The sequence below is a fragment of the Mesoplodon mirus genome (genome assembly GCF_964341445.2).
Source record: "Mesoplodon mirus genome assembly, chromosome: 11".
NCBI classification, from domain to species: Eukaryota; Metazoa; Chordata; class Mammalia; order Artiodactyla; family Ziphiidae; genus Mesoplodon; species Mesoplodon mirus.
The window spans coordinates 56,977,238-57,001,647 of record NC_138987.1 but is presented as its reverse complement, the minus strand read 5'-3'; the positions used below and the strand labels follow the sequence as shown (position 1 = coordinate 57,001,647).

Sequence of the window (24,410 nt, the reverse complement as noted above, 5' to 3'; positions counted from 1 at the left end):
GCAAAGCAAGTGTAGAGGTTGGGATTTGAGACAATGTGGGCATTGGGGGAGCCCAATTTCTGTAATGCACATTGATCTTATCATTAATTGTTTTGTAGTAGTTTACCTTCGACTGGTCACCTCAGGGTGAGCTGATTAAGTCAAATGTAAGGACCTGCAGGGACTTCCCTGGTGGTCCAGTGGTTAAGACTCTGTGCTTCCACTACAGGGGACGCGGGTTCATGCCTCCAAGCGCACCCCCTCCCCCCCAGAATTTAAGAACCTGCCTGGAAGTTGGGGACAAAGCCTGACTAAAGGTCACTGCACCCCCCCCCACACACACACACCAGTCCCCAGCCTGAGAGGTACATTATTCCTTGCCCCATCAGAACCCCCAAGATGCCCCTTGACATTACAAACACTGTGGGAAAAGAGTGCAGATAAGTGGCACATAAAATTAACCACCATAGTAATAATAATACAATGTGTGTGTATAATTTTAGTTTTTTTTTTTTTTTTTTTTTTACTGTTTTCTGTTATCTTTCAGATACTGAAGAGAGAAACCATGCCTTAAAATTTTTGATCAGGATATATAAGAGAAAAAACTAAGTTAAAGGCTTCTTCCTGGTTTTGTATTTGATTTGATTCTTTTTGGAGTCCAGGATTGTGTATGACCCTTCTTCCCTTTAGCAGATCCATTTACTATGGTTTTGGATATGCAGTAGTAGGCTTGGACCCTGCTTTGTACTTAGGGGTATAAGTATGCTCAGCATAATGAAAAGAAATTTTTCAGTGTGCAAAGGAGGAGAGAGAGGAAAGAAGCAGGCAGCCCCACAACATGGCAGAAGGCCAGGCCCGAGCCAAAAAGATACCTGTGAGAGTTTCACTGTGGTTGGTTGACCCATGGTTTTTAAGAACAATGATGTGTAATGTTTGGTTTTCAATTGTTTTATCATTGCTATCTTGAGCTGTGCTAAAGGTTTCCTCAGTTAACCCGACTCCTTCAGTAACAAGGGCACAGTGTGGGCTTGTGGTAGTCTGGGAGGCTGGTCACATGGTGGGGAATGAAAGTAGGGGTCAGCAAAAGGACAGCGCTGTTCTCATATCATCCTCCTAGTTTGTCATGGTTGGCTGCATTAAATCAAAGGAGCCTATTAGTTGAGCCTTACAGGTGGTAACAGTGGAAAGAGAACAGAAGCTCCTGGGCTGAGCTAAAATCAGTGGGAGGGAAGCAGGTGGTATTGGATAAACAAGTTGCAGCATGAACTGACCTAACCCAGGAGCAGAACAGGAAATAAATTGACTGTTCCCCAAATAGTTGAGTGAAAGATGATACTTGAAAGGAGGGAAACTCAATTGGGGTGTGTTTCTATGGGGGAGGGTTTTGATCAGATTGGGTATGGCATTGTAAGCTGGGCAAGATGACTGGTCTTGCTGTGGCAGATAACAGACATTCAACAGATTTCTTTTCCATATACTGATCAAAAACAGGTGCATGCAGCCAAGTCATGAAAGAGCAATGAAAAATGCAGTGGCCCAGTACATGCAAAGGTCCTAGGCCTGGATTTCCTCTGTCTTCTCCAGGTCTTCACTCTTCTCTCCTGCACTGCTACTTCCTTTCTTTGTGGGATCACTCCAGTCAGCAGACAGATATTCTCTGGTGTGGTAGGCAGCCTCCAAGATGGCCTTTAATTAGCCTTGTCTCCTGGTATTCATACCCTTTGTTAGCCCCCTCCCCTAAGTTGGCAACTCTAAGTTGGCTAGATTTAGTGACATGCTTGTAGCAAACAGATGGTGGCAGAGGGGATGGGCTGTCCCTTCCAAGACTAGATGATAAAAAGATTGTGACTTGTCTTGAACATTTTCTCTAGCTCTCTTGCTCTGAGGGAAGTTGGCTGCCATATCATGAGCTGCCCTGTGGAGTAGCCTACAGTCATAGTCGGTCTAACAGCCTACGAAGAAGCAAACCACACCACATGAGTGAGCTAGGAAGCAGATCTTTCCCAGGTCAAACCTTCAGGTGAGACCACAGTTCTGGCTAAGATCCTAACTGCAACCTCTTGAGAGGCCTGAAGCCAGAGACATCCCCCAAGCCACACTCAAAATTCTTGACCCACAGAAATTGTGAGATAACAAAATTTTGTTGTTTTAAGCTGCTAAGTTTTGGAATAATTTGTTACATAGCAGTAGATAATGCATCTTGTTTCTCCTATCTCTGAAGGAGGATGAGGGCATTAGTGCTGAGCCTGGGGCCTGGGGTAGGGTGGTGGGGTGATGTAGGGATGGTAGGGTTGATTGGGTCTGGAGTTAGGGGAGATTTTATTCTTCTTGGTTGTCTCTTGCTCCACTTGAGTTAGTGCTAGAAATCTTTTTTTTTTTTTTTTTTTTTTTTTTTTTTTGCAGTATGCAGGCCTCTCACTGTTGCGGCCTCTCCCGTTGCGGAGCACGGGCTCCGGATGCGCAGGCTCAGCGGCCATGGCTCACGGGCCCAGCCGCTCCGCGGCATGTGGGATCTTCCCGGACCGGGGCACGAACCCGTGTCCCCTGCATCGGCAGGCAGATTCTCAACCACTGCGCCACCAGGGAAGCCCAGCATGTGGGATCTTAGTTCCCCGACCAGGGATCGAACCCCTCATGGGAAAGAGGATTCTTTACCACTGGACCACCAGGGAAGTCCCCCTTCTTGGAGGGGGAAGAAGCCATGTCTTTTCATGGCTTAAGAGCTCATTTCTTTTTTGTGATCAATAATATTCCATTTTCTGGATATACCACAGTTCATCCATTCACCTATTGAAGGACATCTTGGTTGCTTCCAAGTTTTGGCAGTTATGAATAAATTTGCTGTAAACATCTGTGTGCAGGTTTTTGGGTAAACATAAGTTTTCAGCTCCTTTGGCAAATACCAAACAGTGCAATTGCTGAATCATATGATAAGAGTATGTTTAGTTTTGTAAGAAATTGCCAAACTGTCTTCCAGAGTGTCTGCACCATTTTTGCATTCCCATTTGCAATGACTGAGAGTTCATGTTGTTTGTGAGCATTTGGTGTTACAGATGTTTTGGATTTTGGCTATTCTAATGGGTGTATTAGTGGTATCTCATTGTTTTAATTTGCATCTCCCTGATGACACGATGTGGATCATCTTTTCACATGTTTATTTGCCATCTATATATCTTATTGATGAGATGTCTGTTAAGGTCTTTGGCCCATCTTTTAATCAGGTTCTTATTGTTGAGTTTTAAGAGCTCTTTGTATTTTTTGGATAACAGTCCTCTGTTAGATATGTCTTTTGCAAATATTTTCTCCCAGTCTGTGGCTTGTCTTTTTCTTTGTCTTTCACAGAGCAGAAACTTTTAGTTTTAATGAAGTCCAAGTTATCAATTCTTTCTTTTATGGATCATACTTTTGGAGTCATTGACAAACCCAAGGTCATTTAGATTTTCTCCTATGTTATCTTCTAAGAGTTTTATACTTTTGTGTTTTACATTTAGGTCTGTGGTCCATTTTGAGTTAATTTTTGTGCAGGATATAAAGTCTGTGTCTAGATTCTTTTTTTTTTTTTTAATGTGGATATCCAGTTGTTCCAGCACCACTTATTTAAAATACTGTCTTTGCTCCATTGTATTGTCTTTGCTCCTTTGTTGAAGATCAGTTGACTGTATCTATGTGGGTCTATTTCTGGGCTGTCTGTACTGTTCCATTGATCTATTTGTCTGTTCTTTTGTGAATATCACCCTGTCTTGATTACTGTAGCTCTGTGTTATGTCTTTTTTCTTAACTTTTTTTTTTTTTTTTTGGCCACTTGGCATGTGGGATCATAATTCCCTGACCAGGGGTTGAACCTGTGGCCCCTGCAGTGGAAGTGTGGTGTCTTAACCACTGGACCACCAGGAAAGTCCCACTATGGTATGTCTTGAAGTCAGGTACTGTCAGCTCTCCAGCTTTGTTCTTCTCCTTCAATATTGTGTTGTCTATTCTGAGTCTTTTTTCACTGTGTATAACCTTTAGAAGCAGTTTGTTGATATCCACAAAATAACTTGCTGGGATTTTGATTGGGCTTGTATTGAATCTGTAGAACAAGTTGGGAAGAACTGCCATCCTGACAATGTTGTCTTTCTATCCATTAACATGGTGGACAGGTGTCCATTTATTTAGTTCTTGTTTGATTTCTTTTATCAGTTTTATAATTTTCCTCATATAGATCTTGTACATATTTTGTTAGATTTATACCTAAGTATTTCATTTTGGGGGGTGCTAATGTAAATAGTATTGTATTTTTAATTTCAAATTCCAGTTGTTCATTGCTGGTATATTCAAAAGAAATTGACTTTTGTATATTAGCCTTGTATCCTGCAACCCTGCTGTAATCACTTATTAGTTCCAGGAGTTTCTTTGTCAAATCTTTTGGGATTTTCTAATAGATTAACGTATCATCTGTGAACAAAGACGATTTTATTTCTTCCTTCCCAATCTGTATACCTTTAATTTCCTTTTCTTATCTTATTGCATTAGGACTTAACAGTATGATGTTGAAAAGCAGTGGTGGGAATCCCCTGGCAGTCCATGGTTAGGACTTGGCGCTTTCACTGCCAGGGCCTGGGATCAATCCCTGGTCGGGGAACTAAGATCCCGCAAGCTGCACAGCGCAGCAAAGAAAAAAAAAAGTCCACTCTTACCAATTCTATTTAACATTATACTAGAAATCCTAAGCAGTACAACAAAGCAAGATAAAGGCATACAGGGCTTCCCTGGTGGCACAGTGGTTAAGAATCCGCCTGCCGATGCAGGGGACACAGGTTCGAGCCCTGGTCCAGGAAGATCCCACATGCCATGGAGCAACCAAGCCTGTGCGCCACAGCTACTGAGTCTGTGCTCTAGAGCCCGCAAGCCACAACTACTGAGCCCACGTGCCACAACTACTGAAGCCCATGCGCCTATAGCCCATGCTCCGCAACAAGAGAAGACAATGAGAAGCCCGTGCACCGCAACGAAGAGTAGCCCCTGCTTGCTGCAACTAGAGAAAGCCCACGTGCAGCAATGAAGACCCAACGCAGCCAAAAATAAATAAATAAAATAAATAAATTTATTAAAAAAATAAAGGCATACAGACTTTAAAGAAAGATATAAAACTGTCTCTATTCACAAATGCCACTATCTCAGTAGAACCCCTCCCCCCCAAGAAAATCTATTTTAAAAGCTCCTCGAACAAATAAGTGAATTTATAATAAGGTTACAGGACAAAATTCCTCTTTTTATATATTAGCCAGCAGTTGGAAACTGAAATTTAAACATTTAAAATACCTATAAGAAAAAAGAAAAGTAGTAATTAGGTATAAATCTAACAAAATATGTGCATGGTCTCTGCCAAAAACTACAAAACACTGAAGAAAAAAAATCAAACACTAAATAATTGGAAATATATTGTGTTTATGAATTGGATGAATATTGTTAAATGTCAGTTCTTCCCCAGTTGATCTGTGTATAGTTTTAACACAATCCCAGTCAAAATCCCAGCAGGATCTTCTTTTATAGATACCAGCTGATTCTAAAATTCATATAGAAAGGCAAAGAAACTGGAATGGCCAAAACAATTTTAGGGGAAAAATAAAAAATAAAACTTGAAGAATTCATACCACCTGATTTCAAGACTTACTATGAAGCTACAGTAATCAAGACAGTGTGGTTTTGGTGAAAGGATAGACACACATAGATCAATGGAACATAGTCTGTATGAAACCAGTCCTTTGGAAATCTGTTGAGACTTAACTTTACTGCCCAAATTATATGGTTCTGTTTTCATAAATACTCTTATGTGTTATTTACAGTTGTACTTTCTACATCAAATTTCACTGATTAAAAGAGGTATGTTTTTCACATTTAAACATCTCTGAAATCAGCATGCATCTGGCCATCAATGGCATGGCATAGTTTAACTGGCAGTGGCTTTTCTTTCTTAGTGGTACTTAAGATATAGCTTGCTTTACAATCAACGGTGGCTTACAGTTTATGAAATTTAGTATGTTAGGTCAAGTTTTTTTTATTGTTCAGGTCTTTGTACTGATGATTTTCCTGCTTTTTGTATCAATTATGAGAGAGGTATGTTAAATTCTACTAAGATTGTGAATTTTTCTTTCTCATTATATTTCTGCATTTTGCTTAACATCTTGACCCTGTATTATTGGGTGTATCCAAGTTTAGATGTGTTTTATCTTCCAAGTGAGTTAAATCTTTTTTCATTTTATAGTGACCATCTTTGTCCCAAGTAATAATTTTTTCCTTTAAAGGCTATTTTGTTCAATATAAATACAGTTATACTAATGCTTTCTTTTGGCTAATATTTGGCTGGTATAACTTTTTCCATGCCTTTACTTTCAACCTTGCTGTATCCTTATATTTTAGATTTACCCTTTATATAAACAACATATAGCTGGATTTTGTTTTCTAATTCCATGTGACAATTTTTAATATTTAACTAATGCGCAGTGCATTTTTATTTATTATCATTACTAATACACATAGATTTCTATAATTTTATTTTGGGCAATTTGTCCTGCCTGTTTCTTTTCTCTCCTTTCTTATCTTTTGGATTGATGAGTGTTTATGAATTAAAAAAAATTTTTTTAGCAAGCATTTTTTCCAGATGTGATATTAAATTCTAAGAGTAGTCAGTTGGAAAAAATAATGCTCTGATGCTCAGGTTTTTTCCAAAACAAAGTATTAAGTTACCATAGCTAGAATCCTAAGTGTTCTTTGGTCTGAATTAAGGTACCGTTTATAAACTTGTAAAAAAGGTACTACAATCTGACATGTGTTATTTATGTATTCATACAATAAATATAAAAACATGGACTGGTTCCATACTAAATTCATGATAGTGGTTTCCTTCAGGGAGGGAAATTGGACTAGGGAAAGAAAGGTGAGGAATTTATCTGTACATCCTTTCTCTTCAGAAAATGATCTGAAGTAAAGGCAACAAAGTGTTAACAGTTATTAGTTATGGATGGTGCATGTACAGGATTTGATATGTTAACTTCTGTAGTTTTCTATATATTTATTTTTAAAAGTTTGTAAAACTTCCGTGATTTTGAAATGGAGGTTGCCATCTAGTGGACACATTTAAATAGAACTTTTTAAATCTTTGATGTTGAGTGCAGAAAGATTCAATGAAAAAAGCTTTTCAGACTTTCTAACACATGCAAGACAGAAGGTACACTCTGGTGGCTAAGACCACAAATTTTGGAGTTGATCAGACCTAGGTCTGAACCCTAGTTTTGTTATTTACCATTTAACCTTGGGCAAAGTATCAAACCTCTCTGTGCCTTAGTGAGTTTGAACCCCAGACCCTCCTTCATTTTAACCAACATGATAGAGCACGCCTTTAAACCAGGTGAGCCCTGCCCGAGACTGTGGGGATACAGAAAAGCACAAAAGAGACAGTCTCCCCCTCACGGTTGATAAAGGAGTGTGTTGGGCGGGGATGTGCTACTATTTCATATTGAATGGTTAGAGGTTAGGTTTATATCTGAGATCCCTAGTTATTAATACTCATATAACTTTAGGTAAGTACCAATCTCACAGGATGACGTTAATATCGAAGTTCCACAAGAGATAGAACTCTGCCTTGTTTGTCACTCCTCCTAGTAATGCTTGGCATATAAAAGGCCTTCAATAAATATTTGCTGAATGAATGAATGTCATTACTTTTACAGTTTCTTATGCATAGTAGATACTCAATAAATAGTAGATATTAAGGAAACAGTAAGACTGTGTATGTTATGTACATAGGTAACCCTAGATTTTTCTCTTTTTTTTTTTTTGGCTGCATTGGGTCTTCATTGCTGCGTGCGGGCTTTCTCTAGTGGGCGGTGAACAGGGGCTACTCTTCATTGCGGTGCATGGGCTTCTAATTGCAGTGGCTTCTCTTGTTGCGGAGCACAGGCTCTAAGCTTGTGGGCTTCAGTAGTTGCAGCACGTGGGCTCAGTAGTTGCGGCACGTGAGCCCTAGAGCGCACAGGCTTCAGTAGTTGCAGAACGTGGGCTAAGTAGTTGTGGCTCGCAGGCTCTAGAGCGCAGGCTCAGTAGCTGTGGCACACAGGCTTAGTTGCTCCGTGGCATGTGGGATGTTCCCGGACCAGGGCTCGAACCCGTGTCCCCTGTATTGGCAGGTGGATTCTTAAACACTGTGCCACAAGGGAAGTCCAAGCCTAGATTTTATAATAAATTAAACTGACAAATATTTACCTAAGTTAAAAACATATATACTTATTGAAGGCAGCAAACTATTAAATATATCCAGTCAATTTTGAGGAAAAGGATTTCAACCATGAAAGGGCAAAGACTTGGCTTCTAATGCCTATCTATGTTTGCTACAAAGAAATTTACACTGATAGGGCTTCCCTGGTGGCGCAGTGGTTGAGAGTCCGCCTGCCGATGCAGGGGACACGGGTTCGTGCCCCGGTCTGGGAAGATCCCACATGCCGCGAAGCGGCTGGGCCCGTGAGCCATGGCCGCTGAGCCTGCGCGTCCAGAGCCTGTGCTCCGCAACGGGAGAGACCACAACAGTGAGAGGTCCGCATACCGCACAAAAAAAAAAAAAAAAAAAGAAATTTACACTGATAAAAGGGGATTGAGTTATCAGAATCTCTCTTAAAAAAAAAAGTTAAATGGCCTAAACCTCCTCCAACTGACTCCCTCAAAGACTTCTGCCAGGAACTTCCCTGGCGGTCCAATGGTTAAGACTCCACCCTTCCACTGCAGGGGGCGAAGGTTTGATTAAAAAAAAAAAAAAAGACTTCGCCAAACACTCCCTAGAGTGGCCTTCTGAATTCTACAACCTTGATATAAGAGTTCCTTTACTTTGTTTTATAGCAAAAAAAGCAGTATTTATTAAAAATAAAAACCTACTTTGTATAACAGAGTAAATAATATTATATGATTACTGCAATTAGATTGTGACATACTTTGACATTATTTCATTTCACTATAACCTGTGACTTTTCCTTTAACTTAGATATCAAGTCCCGGGTCAAATTTACTCACTTTATATCATTTCAGCATCTTTTCTGGGAATTTGAACTGCAGTTACAACAACTTTATATTCCAAAGCATAATACATATTTTTTATTAGAGTATAATTGCTTTACAATGTTGTGTTAGTTTCTGCTGTACAACAAAGTGAATCAGCTATATGTATACAATATCCCCTCCCTCTTGAGCCTCCCTCTCACCCCCTGCATCCCACAGCTCTAGGTCATCACAGAGCACCAAGCTGAGCTCCCTGTGCTATGCAGCAGCTTCCCACTAACTATTTTACACACAGTAGTGTATATATGTCACTGCTACTCTCTCAGTTTGTCCCACCCTCCCCTTCCCCACACTCCCATGTCTGCAAGTCCATTCTCTACATCTGTGTCTCTTTTCCTGCCCTGCAAATAGGTTCATCAGTACCATTTTTCTAGATTCCATATATATGCGTTAATATATGATATTTGTTTTTCTCTTTCTGACTTACTTCACTCTGTATGACTGATTCTAGGTTCACCCACATCACTACAAATGACCCAATTTTGTTCCTTTTTATGGCTTAGTAATATTCCATTGTATATATGTACCACATCTTCTTTATCCATTCATCTGTCGATGGACATTTAGGTTGTTTCCATGTCCTGGCTACTGTAAATAGAGCTGCAATGAACATTGGGGTACCTGTATCTTTTTGAATAATGGTTTTCTCAGGGTATATGCCCAGTAGTGGGATTGCTGGGTCATATGGTAGTTCTGTTTTTAGTTTTTTAAGGAAGGAACCTCCATACTGTTCTCCATAGTGGCTGTATCAATTTACATTCCCACAAACGGTGCCAGAGGGTTCCCTTTTTTCCACACCCTCTCCAGCATTTATTGTTTTCTTTTTAAGTTTTTATTTATTTATTTATGGCTGCATTGGGTCTTTGTTGCTGCCTACAGGCTTTCTCTAGTTGGGTCGAGCGGGGGCTACTCTTGGTTGTGGTGCGTGGGCTTCTCGTTGGGGTGGCTTCTCTTGTTGCAGAGCATGGGCTCTAGGCACACGGGCTTCAGTAGTTGTGGCACATGGGCTCAGTAGTGTGGCTCGTGGGCTCTAGAGTGCAGGCTCAGTAGTTGTGGCACACAGGCTTAGTTGCTCTGTGGCATGTGGGATTTTCCTGGACCAGGGGTCGAACCCATGTCCCCTGCATTGGCAGGTGGATTCTTAACTACTGCGCCACCAGGGAAGTGCCCTCTCCAGCATTTATTGTTTGTAGATTTTTTGATGATGGCCATTCTGACCAGTGTGAGGTGATACCTCATTGTGGTTCTGTTTTTTTTTTTTAATTGGGGTACAGTTGTTTTACAATGTTGTGTTAGTTTTTATTGTACAGCGAAGTGGAGTTCCTTATGCTATACAGCAGGTTCTCATTAGTTATCTATTTTATACATATCAGTGCAGCAGTCCCCAACCTTTCTGACACCAGGGACCGATTTCGTGGAAGACAGTTTTTCCACAGGACAGGGGAGATAGTTCAGGTGGTAATGTGTGCAATGGGGAGCGGCAGATAAAAGTTCACTCGCTCACTGACTGCTCACCTCCTGCTGTGTGGCCCAGTTCCTAACAGGCTGCAGATCAGTACTGGTCCATGGCCCAGGGGTTGGGGACCCCTGTATTAGTGTATAAATGTCAATACCAGTCTCCCAATTCACTACCCCCTTTCCCCCTTGGTGTCCATACATTTGTTCTCTACATCTGTGTCTCTTTCTGCCTTGCAAACTGGTTCATCTGTACCATTTTTCTACATTCCACATATATGCATTAATATATGATATTTGTTTTTCTCTCTCTGACTTACTTCACTCTGTATGACAGTCTATAGGTCTGTCTATGTCTCTACAAATGACCCAATTTCATTCCTTCTTATGGCTGAGTAATATTCCATCATATGTATGTACCACATCTTTTTTATCCATTCATCTTTCGATGGACATTTAGGTTACTTCCATGTCCGGGCTATTGTAAATAGTGCTGCAGTGAACATTGGGGTGCATGTGTCTTTTTGAATTATGGTTTTCTCAGGGTATATGCCCTGAGGGATTGCTGGGTCATATGGTAATTCTGATTTTAGTTTTTTAAGCAACCTCTATACTCTTCTCCATAGTGGCTGTATCAATTTACATTCCCACCTACAGTGCCAGAGGATTCCCTTTTCTCCACACCCACTCCAGCATTTATTGTTTGTAGACTTACTGATGATGTGAGGTGATACCTAATTGTAGTTTTGTTTTGCATTTCTCTAATAATTAGTGATGTTGAGCATCTTTTCATGCGCCTCTTGGCCATCTGTGTGTCTCCTTTGGAGAAATGTCTATTTATGTCTTCTGCCCATCTTTCGATTGGGTTGTTTGATTTTTTGGTATTGAACTGCATGAGCTGCTTGTATATTTTGGAGATTAATCCTTTGTCGTTTGATTCATTTGCAAATATTTTCGCCCATTCTGAGAGTTGTCTTTTCATCTTGTTTATGGTTTCCTTTGCTGTGCAAAAGCTTTGAAGTTTCATTAGGTCCCATTTATTTATTTTTGTTTTTATTTTCATTACTCTAGGTGGTGGGTCAAAAAGGATCTTGCTGCAGTTTATGTCAAATAGTGTTCTATGTTTTCTTATTTTAAAAAAAAAATTATTTATTTATTTTTGGCTGTGTTGGATCTTCACTGCTGCGCACAGGCTTTCTCTAGTTGTGGTGAGCAGGGGCTACTCTTCTTTGAGGTGCTCAGGCTTCTCATTGCAGTGTCTTCTCTTGTTGTGGAGCACGGGCTTTAGGTGTGCGGGCTTCAGTAGTTGTGGCTTGTGGGCTCTAGAGCAGAGGCTCTGTAGTTGTGGCACATGGGCTTAGTTGCTCCGCAGCACGTGGGATCTTCCCGGACCAGGGCTCAAACCGTGTCCCCTGCATTGGCAGGCAGATTCTTAACCACTGTGCCACCAAGGAAGTCCCCATGTTTTCTTCTAAGAATTTTATAGTGTCTGGCCTTACATTTAGGTGTTTTAACCCATTTTGAGTTTATTTTGTGTATGGTGTTAGGGAGTGTTCTAATTTCATTCTTTTACATGTAGCTGTCCAGTTTTCCCAGCACCACTTATTGAAGAGATTGTCTTTTCTCCATTGTATATTCTTGCCTCCTTTTTCGTATATTAGGTCACCGTAGATGCTTGGGTTTATCTCTCGGCTTTTCTGTCCCGTTCCATTGATGTATATTTGTTTTTGTGCCAGTACCATACTGTCTTGATTACTGTAGCTTTGCAGTATAGTCTGAAGTCAGAGAGCCTGATTCCTTCAACTCTGTTTTTCTTTCTCAAGATTGCTTTGGCTATTCAGGGTCTTCTGTGTTTCCATACAAATTGTAAAATTTTTGTTCTAGTTCTGTGGAAAATGCCATTGGTCATTCAATAAGGATTGCATTGAATCTGTAGATTGCTTTGGGTAGTATAGTCATTTTCACAATGTTGATTCTTCCACTCCAAGAACATGATATATCTCTCCATCTGTTGTGTCATCTTTGATTTTTTTCATCAGTGTCTTACAGTTTTCTGCATACAGGTCCTTTGCCTCATTAGGTAGGTTTATTCCTATGTATTTTATTCTTTTTGTTGCAGTGGTAAATGGGATTGTTTCCTTAATTTCTCTGATTTTTTTGTTGTTAGTGTATAGGAATCCAAGAGATTTCTGTGTATTAATTTTGTATCCTGTGACTTTACTAAATTCAGTGATTGGCTATAGTAGTTTTCTGGTGGCATCTTTAGGATTTTCTGTGTATAGTATCGTGTCATCTGCAAACAGTGACAGTTTTGCTTCTTATTTTCCAATCTGGATTCCTTTTCTTTCTTTTTCTTCTCTGATTGCTGTGGCTAGGAGTTCCAAAACTATGTTGAATTATAGCGGTGAGAGTGGACATCCTTGTCCTCTTCCTGATCTTAGAGGACTTGCTTTCAGTTTTTTTACCATTGAGAATAATGTTTGCTGTCGGTTTGTCATATATGGCCTTTATTATGTTGAGGTAGGTTCCCTCTATGCCCACTTTCTGGAGAGTTTTTATCATAAATGCGTGTTGAATTTTGTTGAAAGCTTTTTCTGCATCTGTTGAGATTATCATATGGTTTTTCTCCTTCAATTTGTTAATATGGTGTATCACATTAATTGATTTGCATATATTAAAGAATCCTTACATCCCTGGGATAAATCCCACTTGATCATGGTGTATGATCCTTTTACTGTACTGTTGGATTCTGTTTCCTAGTATTTTGTTGAGGATTTTTGCATCTGTGTTCATCAGTGATATTGGTCTGTAATTTCCTTTTTTTGTAGTATCTTTGTCTGGTTTTGGTATCAAGGTGATGGTGACCTCGTAGAATGAGTTTGGGAGTTTTCCTGTCTGCAGTTTTTTGGAAGAGTTTGAGAAGGATAGGTGTTGGCTCTTCTCTAAATGTTTAATAGACTTCTGTGAAGCCACCTGGCCCTGGGCTTTTGTTTGTTGGAAGATTTTTTTTTTTTTTTTTGCGGTATGCGGGCATCTCACTGTTGCGGCCTCTCCCATTGCAGAGCACAGGCTCCGGACGCGCAGGCTCAGCGGCTATGGCTCACGGGCCTAGCTGCTCTGCGGCATGTGGGATCTTCCCAGACCTCAACCACTGCGCCACCAGGGAAGCCCCCTGTTGGAAGATTTTTAATCACAGTTTCAATTTCAGTGCTTGCAGTTGGTCTGTTCATATTTTTTATTTCTTCCTGGTTCAGTCTTGGAAGGTTGTACTTTTCTAAGAATTTGTCCATTTCTTCCAGGTTGTCCATTCTATTGGCATATAGTTGCTTCTAGCAGTCTCTTATGATCCTTTGTATTTCTGTGGTGTCCATTGTAACTTCTCCTGTTTTTTTTTTTTTTTTGCGGTATGCGGGCCTCTCACTGCTGTGGCCTCTGCCATTGTGGAGCACAGGCTCCAGACACGCAGGCTTAGCGGCCATGGCTCATGGGCCCAGGCGCTCTGCAGCATGTGGGATCTTCCCGGACTGGGGCAGGCGGACTCTCAACCACTGCGCCACCAGGGAAGCCCTGTAACTTCTCCTTTTTCATTTCTAATTTTATTGATTTGCGTCTTCTCCCTTTTTTCCTTGATGATTCTGGCTAACGGTTTATCAACTTAGTTTATCTTCTCAAAGAACGAGCTTTTTAGTTTTACTGATCTTTGCTGTTGTTTTCTACATTTCTCTTTCATTTATTTCTGCTCTGATCTTTATGATTCCTTTCCTACTACTAACTGTGTGGGTGTTTTTTTTTTTTGTTTTGGGTTTTTTTTTGTTGTTTTGGTTTGTTTTTTGTTCTTTCTCTAATTGCTTTAGGTGTCAGGTTAGGTTGAGATTTTTCTTGTTTCTTGAGGTAGGATTGAATTGCTATAAACTTCCCTCTTAGAACTGCTTTTGCTGCATCCCATAGGTTTTGGGTCGTGTGTTTTTGTTGTCATTTGTTTCTATGTATTTTTCAATTTCCTCTTTGATTTCTTCAGTGATCTCTTGGTTACTTAGTAGTGTATTGTTTAGCCTCTGTGTGTTTGTGTTTTTTCACTTTATTTTCCTGTAGTTGATATCTAATCTCATAGTGTTGTGGTCGGAAACCATGCTTGATATGATTTCAATTTTCTTAAATTTACCAAGGCTTGATTTGTGACCCAAGATGTGATCTATCCTAGAGAATGTTCCGTGTGCACTTGAGAAGAAAATGTATTCTGCTGCTTTTGGATGGAATGTCTTGAAGATATCAATTAAGTCCATCTGGTCTAGTGTGTCATTTAAGGCTTGTTTCCTTATTAATTTTCTGTCTGGATGATCTGCCCATTGGTGTAAGTGGGGTGTTAAAGTCCCCCACTATTATTGTGTTACTGTTGATTTCCCCTTTTGTGGCTGTTAGCATTTGCCTTATGTATTGATGTGCTCCTATGCTGGGTGCATAAATATCTACAATTGTTATGTCTTTTTCTTAATCGTTATGTAGTGTCCAGGGCATAATACATTTTAACTGGAGAAAAACACAGGTTTAACTAGTAACTTCAATATAATAACTGCTGAATGACTAAATGTATATGGTAAGATTTCCAAAGCTCTAAAACATGCCCATTCTTTATGCTGTATTCCAGCGGTCCCCAACCTTTCTGGCCTCAGGGACCGGTTTCGTGGAAGACAATTTTTCCACAGACCCCGGGGGGGATGGTTTTGGGATGATTCAAGCACATTACATTTATTGTGCACTGTATTTCTATTATTAATACATTGTAATACATGAAATAATTATACAGCTCACCATAATGCAGAATCAGTGGAAGCCCTGAGCTTGTTTTCATTTGCCACTCACTGATAGGGTTTTGATATGAGTCTGCAGGCAGTTGATTTATTATGGTCTCTGTGCAGTCAAACCTCTCTGCTAATGACAATCTGTATTTGCAGCCACTCCCCAGCGCTAGTATCTCTGCCTCAGCTCCACCTCAGATCATCAGGCATTAGATTCTCACAGGAGGCGGAGCTCAGGAGGTAATGTGAGCGATGGGGACTGGCTGGAAATACAGATGAAGCTTTGCTCGCTTGCCCGCTCCTCACCTCCTGCTGTGTGGCCTGGTTCCCAACAGGCCGTGGACCCGTACTGGTCCATGGCCTGGGGGTTGGGGACCCCTGCTCTGTTCAGTAAAATTAAAGGGTTATCATATTTTATATGCTCAAGATGTGTTCGTGGGCAATAATGTATTTCCATCATATAACAAATTAGTAAATTGATTATTTAAAATAGTAAATTGAACTAAGGAACTAATTTCTTTGGTCTGATGAATTTCTGAAGTCTAATAATTTCAGGTTTGTACTACAATCACCTTTCAAGTGTCATAAGCCCCACACTGAATTCAAATTAGAAAAAAATCTAGAAAGATAATTTGGTATGCATTTATGGAATCCTCAGTGGCTTGCCCATGCCTGTTACATATAGCTAAACTAGGTAACATGATCTAGTGAGCAACAGGCTGTGGAGAATTTACAAATATGTGTGGATGTCCAGTTGTTAAGGTACTAAGAGCTAGGCTACTGGAGCTAAACACAACACCTACCCAATATATTATCTTTTAAAACACTCTGGATATAACCCACTGACCCCATACCTCCTAATATTCTTTAGCCTAATGGGTGACTATTTTGAGACTCAGGCTTTACACAGGACAGGGATATAAGTAATCCCACTGGTGATCAAACTTTATCTTTCTTTACATAAACTGCTGCCAGGTCAACAAAATCCCATTTTAAAAGATGCCGTTAATGAAAATTTTTACTAGGATTAATCACAAATTTATCTGTTAGGTTACGATTTCTACATGACAGGCTCCTTAACCATGTCCTAAACACGTGTAGAACAAAATATTTAGCTATCTTCATTTTGTTATAATTGGTTCTGACTGAATCAAAACATATGAACATATCCCCTTAAATAAAATACGCAGTGTAGCCCAGATTTGTAAATTTATCCTCATTTTAAAACTAGAAATGCATTATAGTTAGTATAATTAACACAGTGGCTATCAGGAAGCTTGTCATTCATATATTAAGCAATATATTTTACATTCAGCAAACTTAATTTTATCAAATGTCCTTTAATTTCATAGACAACAATATGATACATATTGTATAAGAAGCACACAATAGTTTTGCAGTACAATTTCAAAGTGTATACAAATTGGAATACAGAGGTTAAACACTGGTGTGCTGACAGCATTTTTGAACTCTGGATAAACTGCATACAAAACTTACAATTCAAATATTAGCCAATCTGGAAACTTTACTTCCTATAATATAAAAATGATACTTTGAGATGCAAAATATTTTTTACTAACAAACTATATAAACATTTAAAATAATCATTAAAAACTCAACTTTAGAATTTATAAAGATTAGCTATAAAAATATATTGGCAGTCACATTTCTTATAAATGTACCATTCACTACATTACAAAATAGTCTCTCACATAAAATTGCCCTAGTAACTGTACTATTTTAGAATCTGATAAACCTTACATTAAACCAATTATAAAATCCTCTTGGAAAACTTTGGTATGCATCTTCAGAAGGTTTTTAAAATACTCTAACATCTCAAGGGCCTGTAAACATTCCATTCTATTAAAGCACAACAGAATAAGTAATGTATATTTAACTGCATACAGAATACAGAATCAAAAAACAATTTATTAAATATTTGTAGAAAATCACCATTCCCAGAGTAACCAAAAAACAAACCATTTAAAAGTATCAAACTTTTAAACAATTCTCTTTCCATTCTGATAAAAAAATTTTACAAAATCACCACACTCCATTCATGTACCTTAGACACCTTTTAGGACAAGGCCTCAAAAATAGTTAACCCAGTCTCAAAAATCCTCTCAAGTCCAATAAACAAACTTTTAAAAACCCATTTAAGACCTGATGATAGAGCAAGTATACATAATCAGAACACATAATTTATATATTTAGTTGTATATTAGATTTTTTCTATTTGTAATTTAGAATTTATTGGCAGAAATTGCACACACACACAATTGAAAAGGTAAATTTTAGGAAACAGTAAAAAATGCAAACCTATAGGGTAAACTGATTTATTTTTAAAAATCTATTTATCAAATTTCATCTTATCTGCCATTTTTGGAATATGACAACTATTGTTATTTAGAAAATATGAATTTGTGAAAGTTCATTTCTTGTTTCTTGAGTATGTTTAATTTTTACAGAGCTTCCAGTTGTGCCAGTAACCTCCTTGAGGTCTTTTTCCACTTTATCCTCTGTCACCAGATCTCCTGCGTAAGATATTTATCTTTGAGTTGCAAAAAGCCTAAATAAAAAGCTTCATTTTTGACCTTTTAATTCATAAAACTTCACTAAAAAGAAAAGAAATTCCGTCTAATTTTTAGGCAAGTCCACAAAAATATTTTCTTTCTTAAGTAAGAATCAAACACTTTTATTAGAATAAAGATCCTTCAAAGTTTTCAACTCTTCTATTAGAGTTTTATTTTGATTTTCCAGGACTGCAACTCGATTTTCCAGACATTTCACATATTCTTTCTTCTTTCTGCGACATTCTCGAGCAGCTTCTCTAAATGTAAGCATTAAAAAAACCAATGTTAGAAAAAAGTTCACATTCCTTAAATGGTAAATGCACTTCAGTAATCTTCCCTGGTCATCATTTTTTCCTCGTTAAAAAAAATTAAGGTATGATCTATATACAGTGAAACACAATGATCTTCAGTGCAGAATTCAGTCAGTTTTGGCAAATGCATATACCTGTATAACCCACCCACCCATCAAGACATACATTTTTATTGCCCCAGAAAGTTCCCTCATGCCTGTTCATCTCCCCAAGCAACTACTGTTTTGATTTTTATCACCATAGATGAAATTTTTCCTATTCTAGAACTTCAGATACCAGAGTCATACAGAAATGTACTCTTGTGTCTGATCTCCTTTCACTCAGTATATTTTTGAGGTTTATCTGTGTTACTGTGCAGTGGTTTGTTCCTTTATACTGTTGGGCATATTCCACTGTATGAATATCATTACAATTTGTTGATCCATTCTCTTGGGCTGTTTTCTAGTTTTAGCTGCTATGCATGTTCTTGTGCCAGTCTCTTTGTGAACATATGTCCCATTTCTCTTGGATAAATACCAATAAATGAAATTTATGGGTCCTCTTATTAACTTTTGGCACATAGATTCTCTAATTTTTATTTATTGAGTTTTAATTACAAACTGCTTTCATTCTCAGTTTTGTACATTTCTATGGATTTACATTCAAGTTTTACATACATATAGAAGTAAAAAGTATTATTTTGAGTATTTTTTATACTATGGACTGTAGATATTATCTGCAACTTGCTTTTTTTACACATACTATTTTAATGATGTTTCTATTGATATACTGGTACACAGTTCTTTGCCACGTGGACATTTCATTGTTAATTAATTTTCACTTCCCTAACTACTAGTGTGATGGAGCATATTCTCAAAAATTTAACGGTCTTTCGGATCTGCTCTTACATAAGTTGCCTATTCATACCCTTTTCCATTCATACATTTTGCCCATTTTACAATTAGAAATTATTTGAAAGATGAACAACCTAAGAACTCCCAGTGCATTATACATAGTAACCCTTTATCTGTTTCTACATTATTTTCTAATCTACCACTTGATTTCTGATATTTTTATAGTAACCCTTTATCTGTTTCTACATTATTTTCTAATCTACCACTTGATTTTTGATATTTTTATTTCTTAATGCAATAAATGCTCTTTTTTAAAGTCTTTTTCTTGGCTTAGATTAAAATGTGATACACTATGTATTTCTCTCTAAATTTTATCTTAAAGATTTTATTGCTTAATTTTCACAGTTAAGTCTTTAATCCATCTGCAATTACTTCTGTATATGGTATAAAATAGGAGTCCAATTTAATTTTCTTCCAGATGTGGAGTTGTGTCAGTATCATTTCAAAAATATATTCAACATTTTTTCAGTTGGGTTATACTTCTCATTAATTCAGAAGATCTTTATATTTTTTCAAACAAATCTGTTTGTTTTTGGTTAGATATATTGCAAACATCTTCTATAGGTTTGAAGCTTATATTTTCACTCACTTTATCTTTTGATGAAAAGAAGTTACTCGTTTTAATGAGGATTCATCAATTTTTCATGTTAATTTTTTTGTGTTTATGTGTGTTGTTTTAAGGAATCTTCCTTATACTTGAAACCATGAGATTATACATTTTCACCTAAAAGTTTCTAAAATTTCACCTTTCACATATATGTTTTTAATCCATTTAGCATGATTTTTGTGTATGGTGTGAGGAAGAAATCCAGTATTTTTTTTCACATATAAATAACTATCTTAGCACCATTTATTGGAGTCCCTCCTTCCCCCAATAATCTGCCCTACCAGGGTTTCATGTATTCACAGATCTGTTTCTGAGCTCCCTACTCTATTTCACTGGTGATTTTGTTTATCTCAATGCCAATATCACATGATTTGAATTACCACAGCTTTAAACAAAACTTGATATCTCCTCACCTTATTCTTGTCTGGAATATTTTGGCTGCTCTTGGCCCTTTACTCTTCTACAAATTTTAGTATCAACTTGTCAAGTTCTTCAAACAACCTGTTTGGGTTTTGATTGGAACTGCATTGAATCTATGGATCAATCGGGGGGAAAAATAGTCATCTTTATAATAGTGAGTTTTCATATCTATGGACATAGTATATTTCTCCATTTATTTAGATCTTCCTTAATGTCTTTCAGAAACATTTTACAATGTTTTCCGTAAATGTCCTGGACAGCTTTTGTTAGATTTATTCTCACATATTTTATTTGTTGATAATATAAATGATATCTTTTTAATAATTATTTACCAAACTCTTTATTGATGGTGTGAAGAAATAGTTGATTTTTGAAAACTGATTTTATATCTAGTAAACTCATTACTTACAATAATTTTTCTCTAAGTCCATTTGGTTTGTTTTTTTTTAAATCAAGGAATCATATAAAAGTAATAGTTTCTATTTTTTTCATTTAAATCCTTGTAATTTCCCCTCCCTTTTCCTGTTTTACTAAACTGACAAGGGCTTCTGGTACAAATGTTGAAAAGAACTGGTTCTTTTTCAATTTCAAATAGTTTGCAGATGATCTTCCTGGATATTCTAAGCAGATGAATATATCTTTGCTAATAATAATAGTTTTATTTTTCCTCTCCAATTTTTATCATTTTTATAGTCTCTTGAGCTTTGATGATTTACAATGACATCCTTTTTTTAAATACAAAAGACACACTTCTTTCCCTCTCTCCATTAGATTACTGAAGACTTCACAAAACTCATTCTGTCGTCTGCTCTTTCCGCTGACTCTTGCTCCTGAAAGGCAGTGTGGGATTCCCTAAGACTTTGGACTCTAAAACTTGGACCCATGAATTTAAACCCTACCTCTATCAGTTACTGAGCAGTGTAACCTTGGTCAAGTAACTTAACTTCTCTAGGCCTCAGTTTCCTCATCTCAAAAAAATGGAAATAATTTTTTGTGACAGTTGCCTAAGGAGTTGGCACATATAATGGAGGCCTAATTCCTTGGGTAGTCTGATTTTTCAACTTACATTTGTTAGAACTCAATGTATGGGAATTCATTAGAGCCTGTGTTGAAGTTGCTTTCTCCAATTGGGGGCACTAATTTTTTAAATTACAATTCTCAGCTTATGGATGTAGTACTTCTTGGGTCTTGACCTCATGAAAAATAATGTGATCCAGTTCTCCAGCCTGCAGAAGCCCCAGGCTCTGTCCCGAGTCCCCTCTGCATACCAAAGCTATACCAATTACAAAGATCTGAATTTATCCCTAGGATATACAGGGGCTGCTTCAGTGCTTATTTAACATCATGGTCCTGGGCTTCTGGTTCACGCGTCTAACCTCAATAGATTTCTCTTACTTTCTGCATGCTCATCCAGTCATTTAAAAGGATGTTTTTTATATTTCATCAAGCTTTTATTATGTAGCTGAGGTTACACTGTCAGAAAGAGAAGTCACACTCTAGTAATTTTTAACAAGTCTTTTGGGTTTCCTAGGTACACAATCATATCATCAGCAACGAGATACAATTCTTTTCTAATAATTTACATAACTTACTTCATTTACTTGTATTTGTTGGAACCTCCAAAACAACAGATGGTCCCTGCCTTGTTACCAAGTCATTTACAGTGATGCTTCCTCTTGTTTTTAGTAAAGAAACATTTTATCTTGAAGTAATTAAATGTATCCATCTGGTCCTTTTATGGTAATTTTTATTGCTCTAGAAAATTATCCTTTATTCTAATTTTCTAACTTACTGGAGAGGACCTGAAAATAGAACCTTATTATAATTTTAAAAATTTGTTGTATCTGTGGCTATTTACCCTTTTTTGTTTCTAATATAGTTTACTGGTGTCTTTTCTTTTCCCTTGAACACACTGCAGAAGGCTACCCATCATATTCTTTTTCTCAAAGAACTAGTGATTTTTAATGCCTGATGTATATGTAGTGCATATAGCAATGTTTAAAATACATTTAAAACAAACAAATGTTTCTGGGGATTAAATGACTACTATATTTCATGATCAAAATTCATTTTTAAGAGGAATTCTGTATCCAGAAGTATATTAGGTATTATGCAGAATCCTACTAATTCTTGCCTATTCTCACTCTGGTCAACAGCAAGCAGCAAAATTATTATTTTCACTTAACTTTGTCATCTGAATAAGAACAAAATATATTGTTTGAAAAGTTTTGCTTAACAGTGCTATTCAAAGGACACAATAAAAATGGAAGAACTCTAGGTCATATATTAAATAAAGAAACTATGCAAAGGGACTCACTGATGCACTGGAATGTACTAGACATAATCTAACACTCAGTTAAAATAATGTTGATATAATCCCTTCTCCTTGTTTCTAATACACAATCTCAGTTAATATCTGGTTATATTTTGAGATTTATAAAAACATTACCCATTCTGATAGTATAATTTTACTACCTACCTATTTTTCATCAACCTTATTTCTCTTTTCAGTTGGGGGTCATCTGTCTTAGTTGTCTGAGATGTAAGGGTTACGGGAGATGTCATCACCACGGTTTGTGGTAGCGAAGTAGCTGAAGGTGTCGTACGGATCTGATATGTCTGCATATCTCCTGATGCAGCTGTGTGGTCAAAAGAATGAGTTAACTTATAAGTGTCTTTGAAAGTACTTTGCGATGCTTTCCATAGATACTTAAGCAAACTTACTTTGTACAACCACCTGGTTGCTGGGCACAAGTATTTGCTGTCCATCAGAGGTCTGTGCATACTGGAGAATTGTTGTACCTTGTTGAGTACTGCCTGAATTTGTCATGGTTAATGTCTGAAGCCCCTGTACTCCATCTGTGCCTGGACTGGCCAGCTGTAAGGCTCCATTTGGGGCAATGGCAACTTTAACCAAAGAGAGAACATAACTAATATAAGGCTGTACAACACACTAATGACAAAGGATTGGCAAAAAAAAATTTGCTATTTATTAAAACAGGTTTAAAATGCAATTCCACTTGATAACTGTTGACTACTTTGGATGAGCTATATGTAAAACAAGTAAAATGGCATTTTTTCAGAAAATTTTGTATTTCAGATGTACTAATCTTAAATTTAGTCTCAAATTGTATAATAACTGATTGGTCAAAACCCATTTGGGGCTCTATAAAGCATTCCATGATAATTGTTAACGTTGTCACAGCAGTTTTGGCCATTAGAAAAGAGTACCACCGATGACTAACTTTTAAAGGAAAAATAAGTAGTAGGAAATATTAACATAGTTTGTAATTTTTATTTAAAAGCATTAAAAAGATTGTATTTTAAAATATTTTTGAATAGATAAGTGTGCCTATGGAAGAAAATTCAAAAAGGATAAAAGGTTACATAATGAAAAAGTAAATCTTCATACTCTTTCTTAGCTCCACTCTCCAGTGGTGACCACTGTTTCTGATTATCCTTATCCTTTCCCTACTACCACACAACACGTATTCCCATATACTTTAATTTATAAAATGACTTTATAAGTACAGACATTAAAATTTTTTAGGGGCTTCCCTGGTGGCACAGTGGTTGAGAGTCTGCCTGCCGATGCAGGGGACACGGGTTCGTGCCCCGGTCCGGGAAGATCCCACATACCGCGGAGCGGCTGGGCCCGTGAGCCATGGCCGCTGAGCCTGTGCGTCCGGAGCCTGTGCTCCGCAACGGGAGAGGCCACAGCAGTGAGAGGCCCGCGTACCGAAAAAGAAAAAAAAAAAAAGTTTTTTTAGATTCAGAGATCTGTTTTAAACTTATACTAGGAATTACTTTCAATCTCCTTCCCTACTAGGAATTACTTTCAATCTCCTTCCCTGCAACACACATTACATACATATATAAATATATAAAAATAAATATATAAATAAAAAGGCCCATTATCCCTATTTATTCCACTGTCCACTCCCCACCCCCCTCCTGAGGTAAACATCATTTTGGTGCACAACCTTCCTAATCTCTTCCTGTGCTCACACAGATTGATCTATAAATATCAAAATAGGTTTATTTACACACATTATAGATACACATCTTTTGATGTTAAATATATATGTTAATACAGAATGTTTTCATTTTTGCAACATATCTTCTTGTACTTGCTTAACATGTGTATTTACCTGGTTGCATTTACTTCTTTGAAGAACTCAACTGTACTGTTCAATACAGTAGCCATGAGCCACGCGTGGCTATTTAAATTAACTAAAATTAAAATAAAAACTTCAGTTCCTCAGTCTCACCAGCCACATGTCACGTGCTCA

General features: G+C 37.6%; 1 protein-coding gene across 7 annotated transcripts in view; it reads right to left on the bottom strand.

Moving 5' to 3' along the window:
- Positions 1–16,638: 16,638 nt before the first annotated feature.
- The window catches only part of ATF1 (activating transcription factor 1), a 52,515-nt gene continuing 44,743 nt past the window's right edge, over positions 16,639–24,410 (bottom strand). For 3 of the 7 annotated variants that reach the window (XM_082635202.1, XM_082635204.1, XM_082635203.1), the window contains 3 exons: positions 22,843–23,025; positions 22,598–22,757; positions 16,639–18,144 (listed from right to left, as the gene is read on the bottom strand). In XM_082635202.1, the coding sequence (XP_082491328.1) occupies positions 18,000–18,144; positions 22,598–22,757; positions 22,843–23,025 (488 nt within the window). In that variant the 3' untranslated portion in view covers positions 16,639–17,999. Of the gene's footprint in view, positions 18,145–20,111; positions 20,232–22,597; positions 22,758–22,842; positions 23,026–24,410 lie in introns of all 7 variants that reach the window. The other 4 variants (XM_082635205.1, XM_082635206.1, XR_014295270.1 and 1 more) reach the window with 3 other exon arrangements.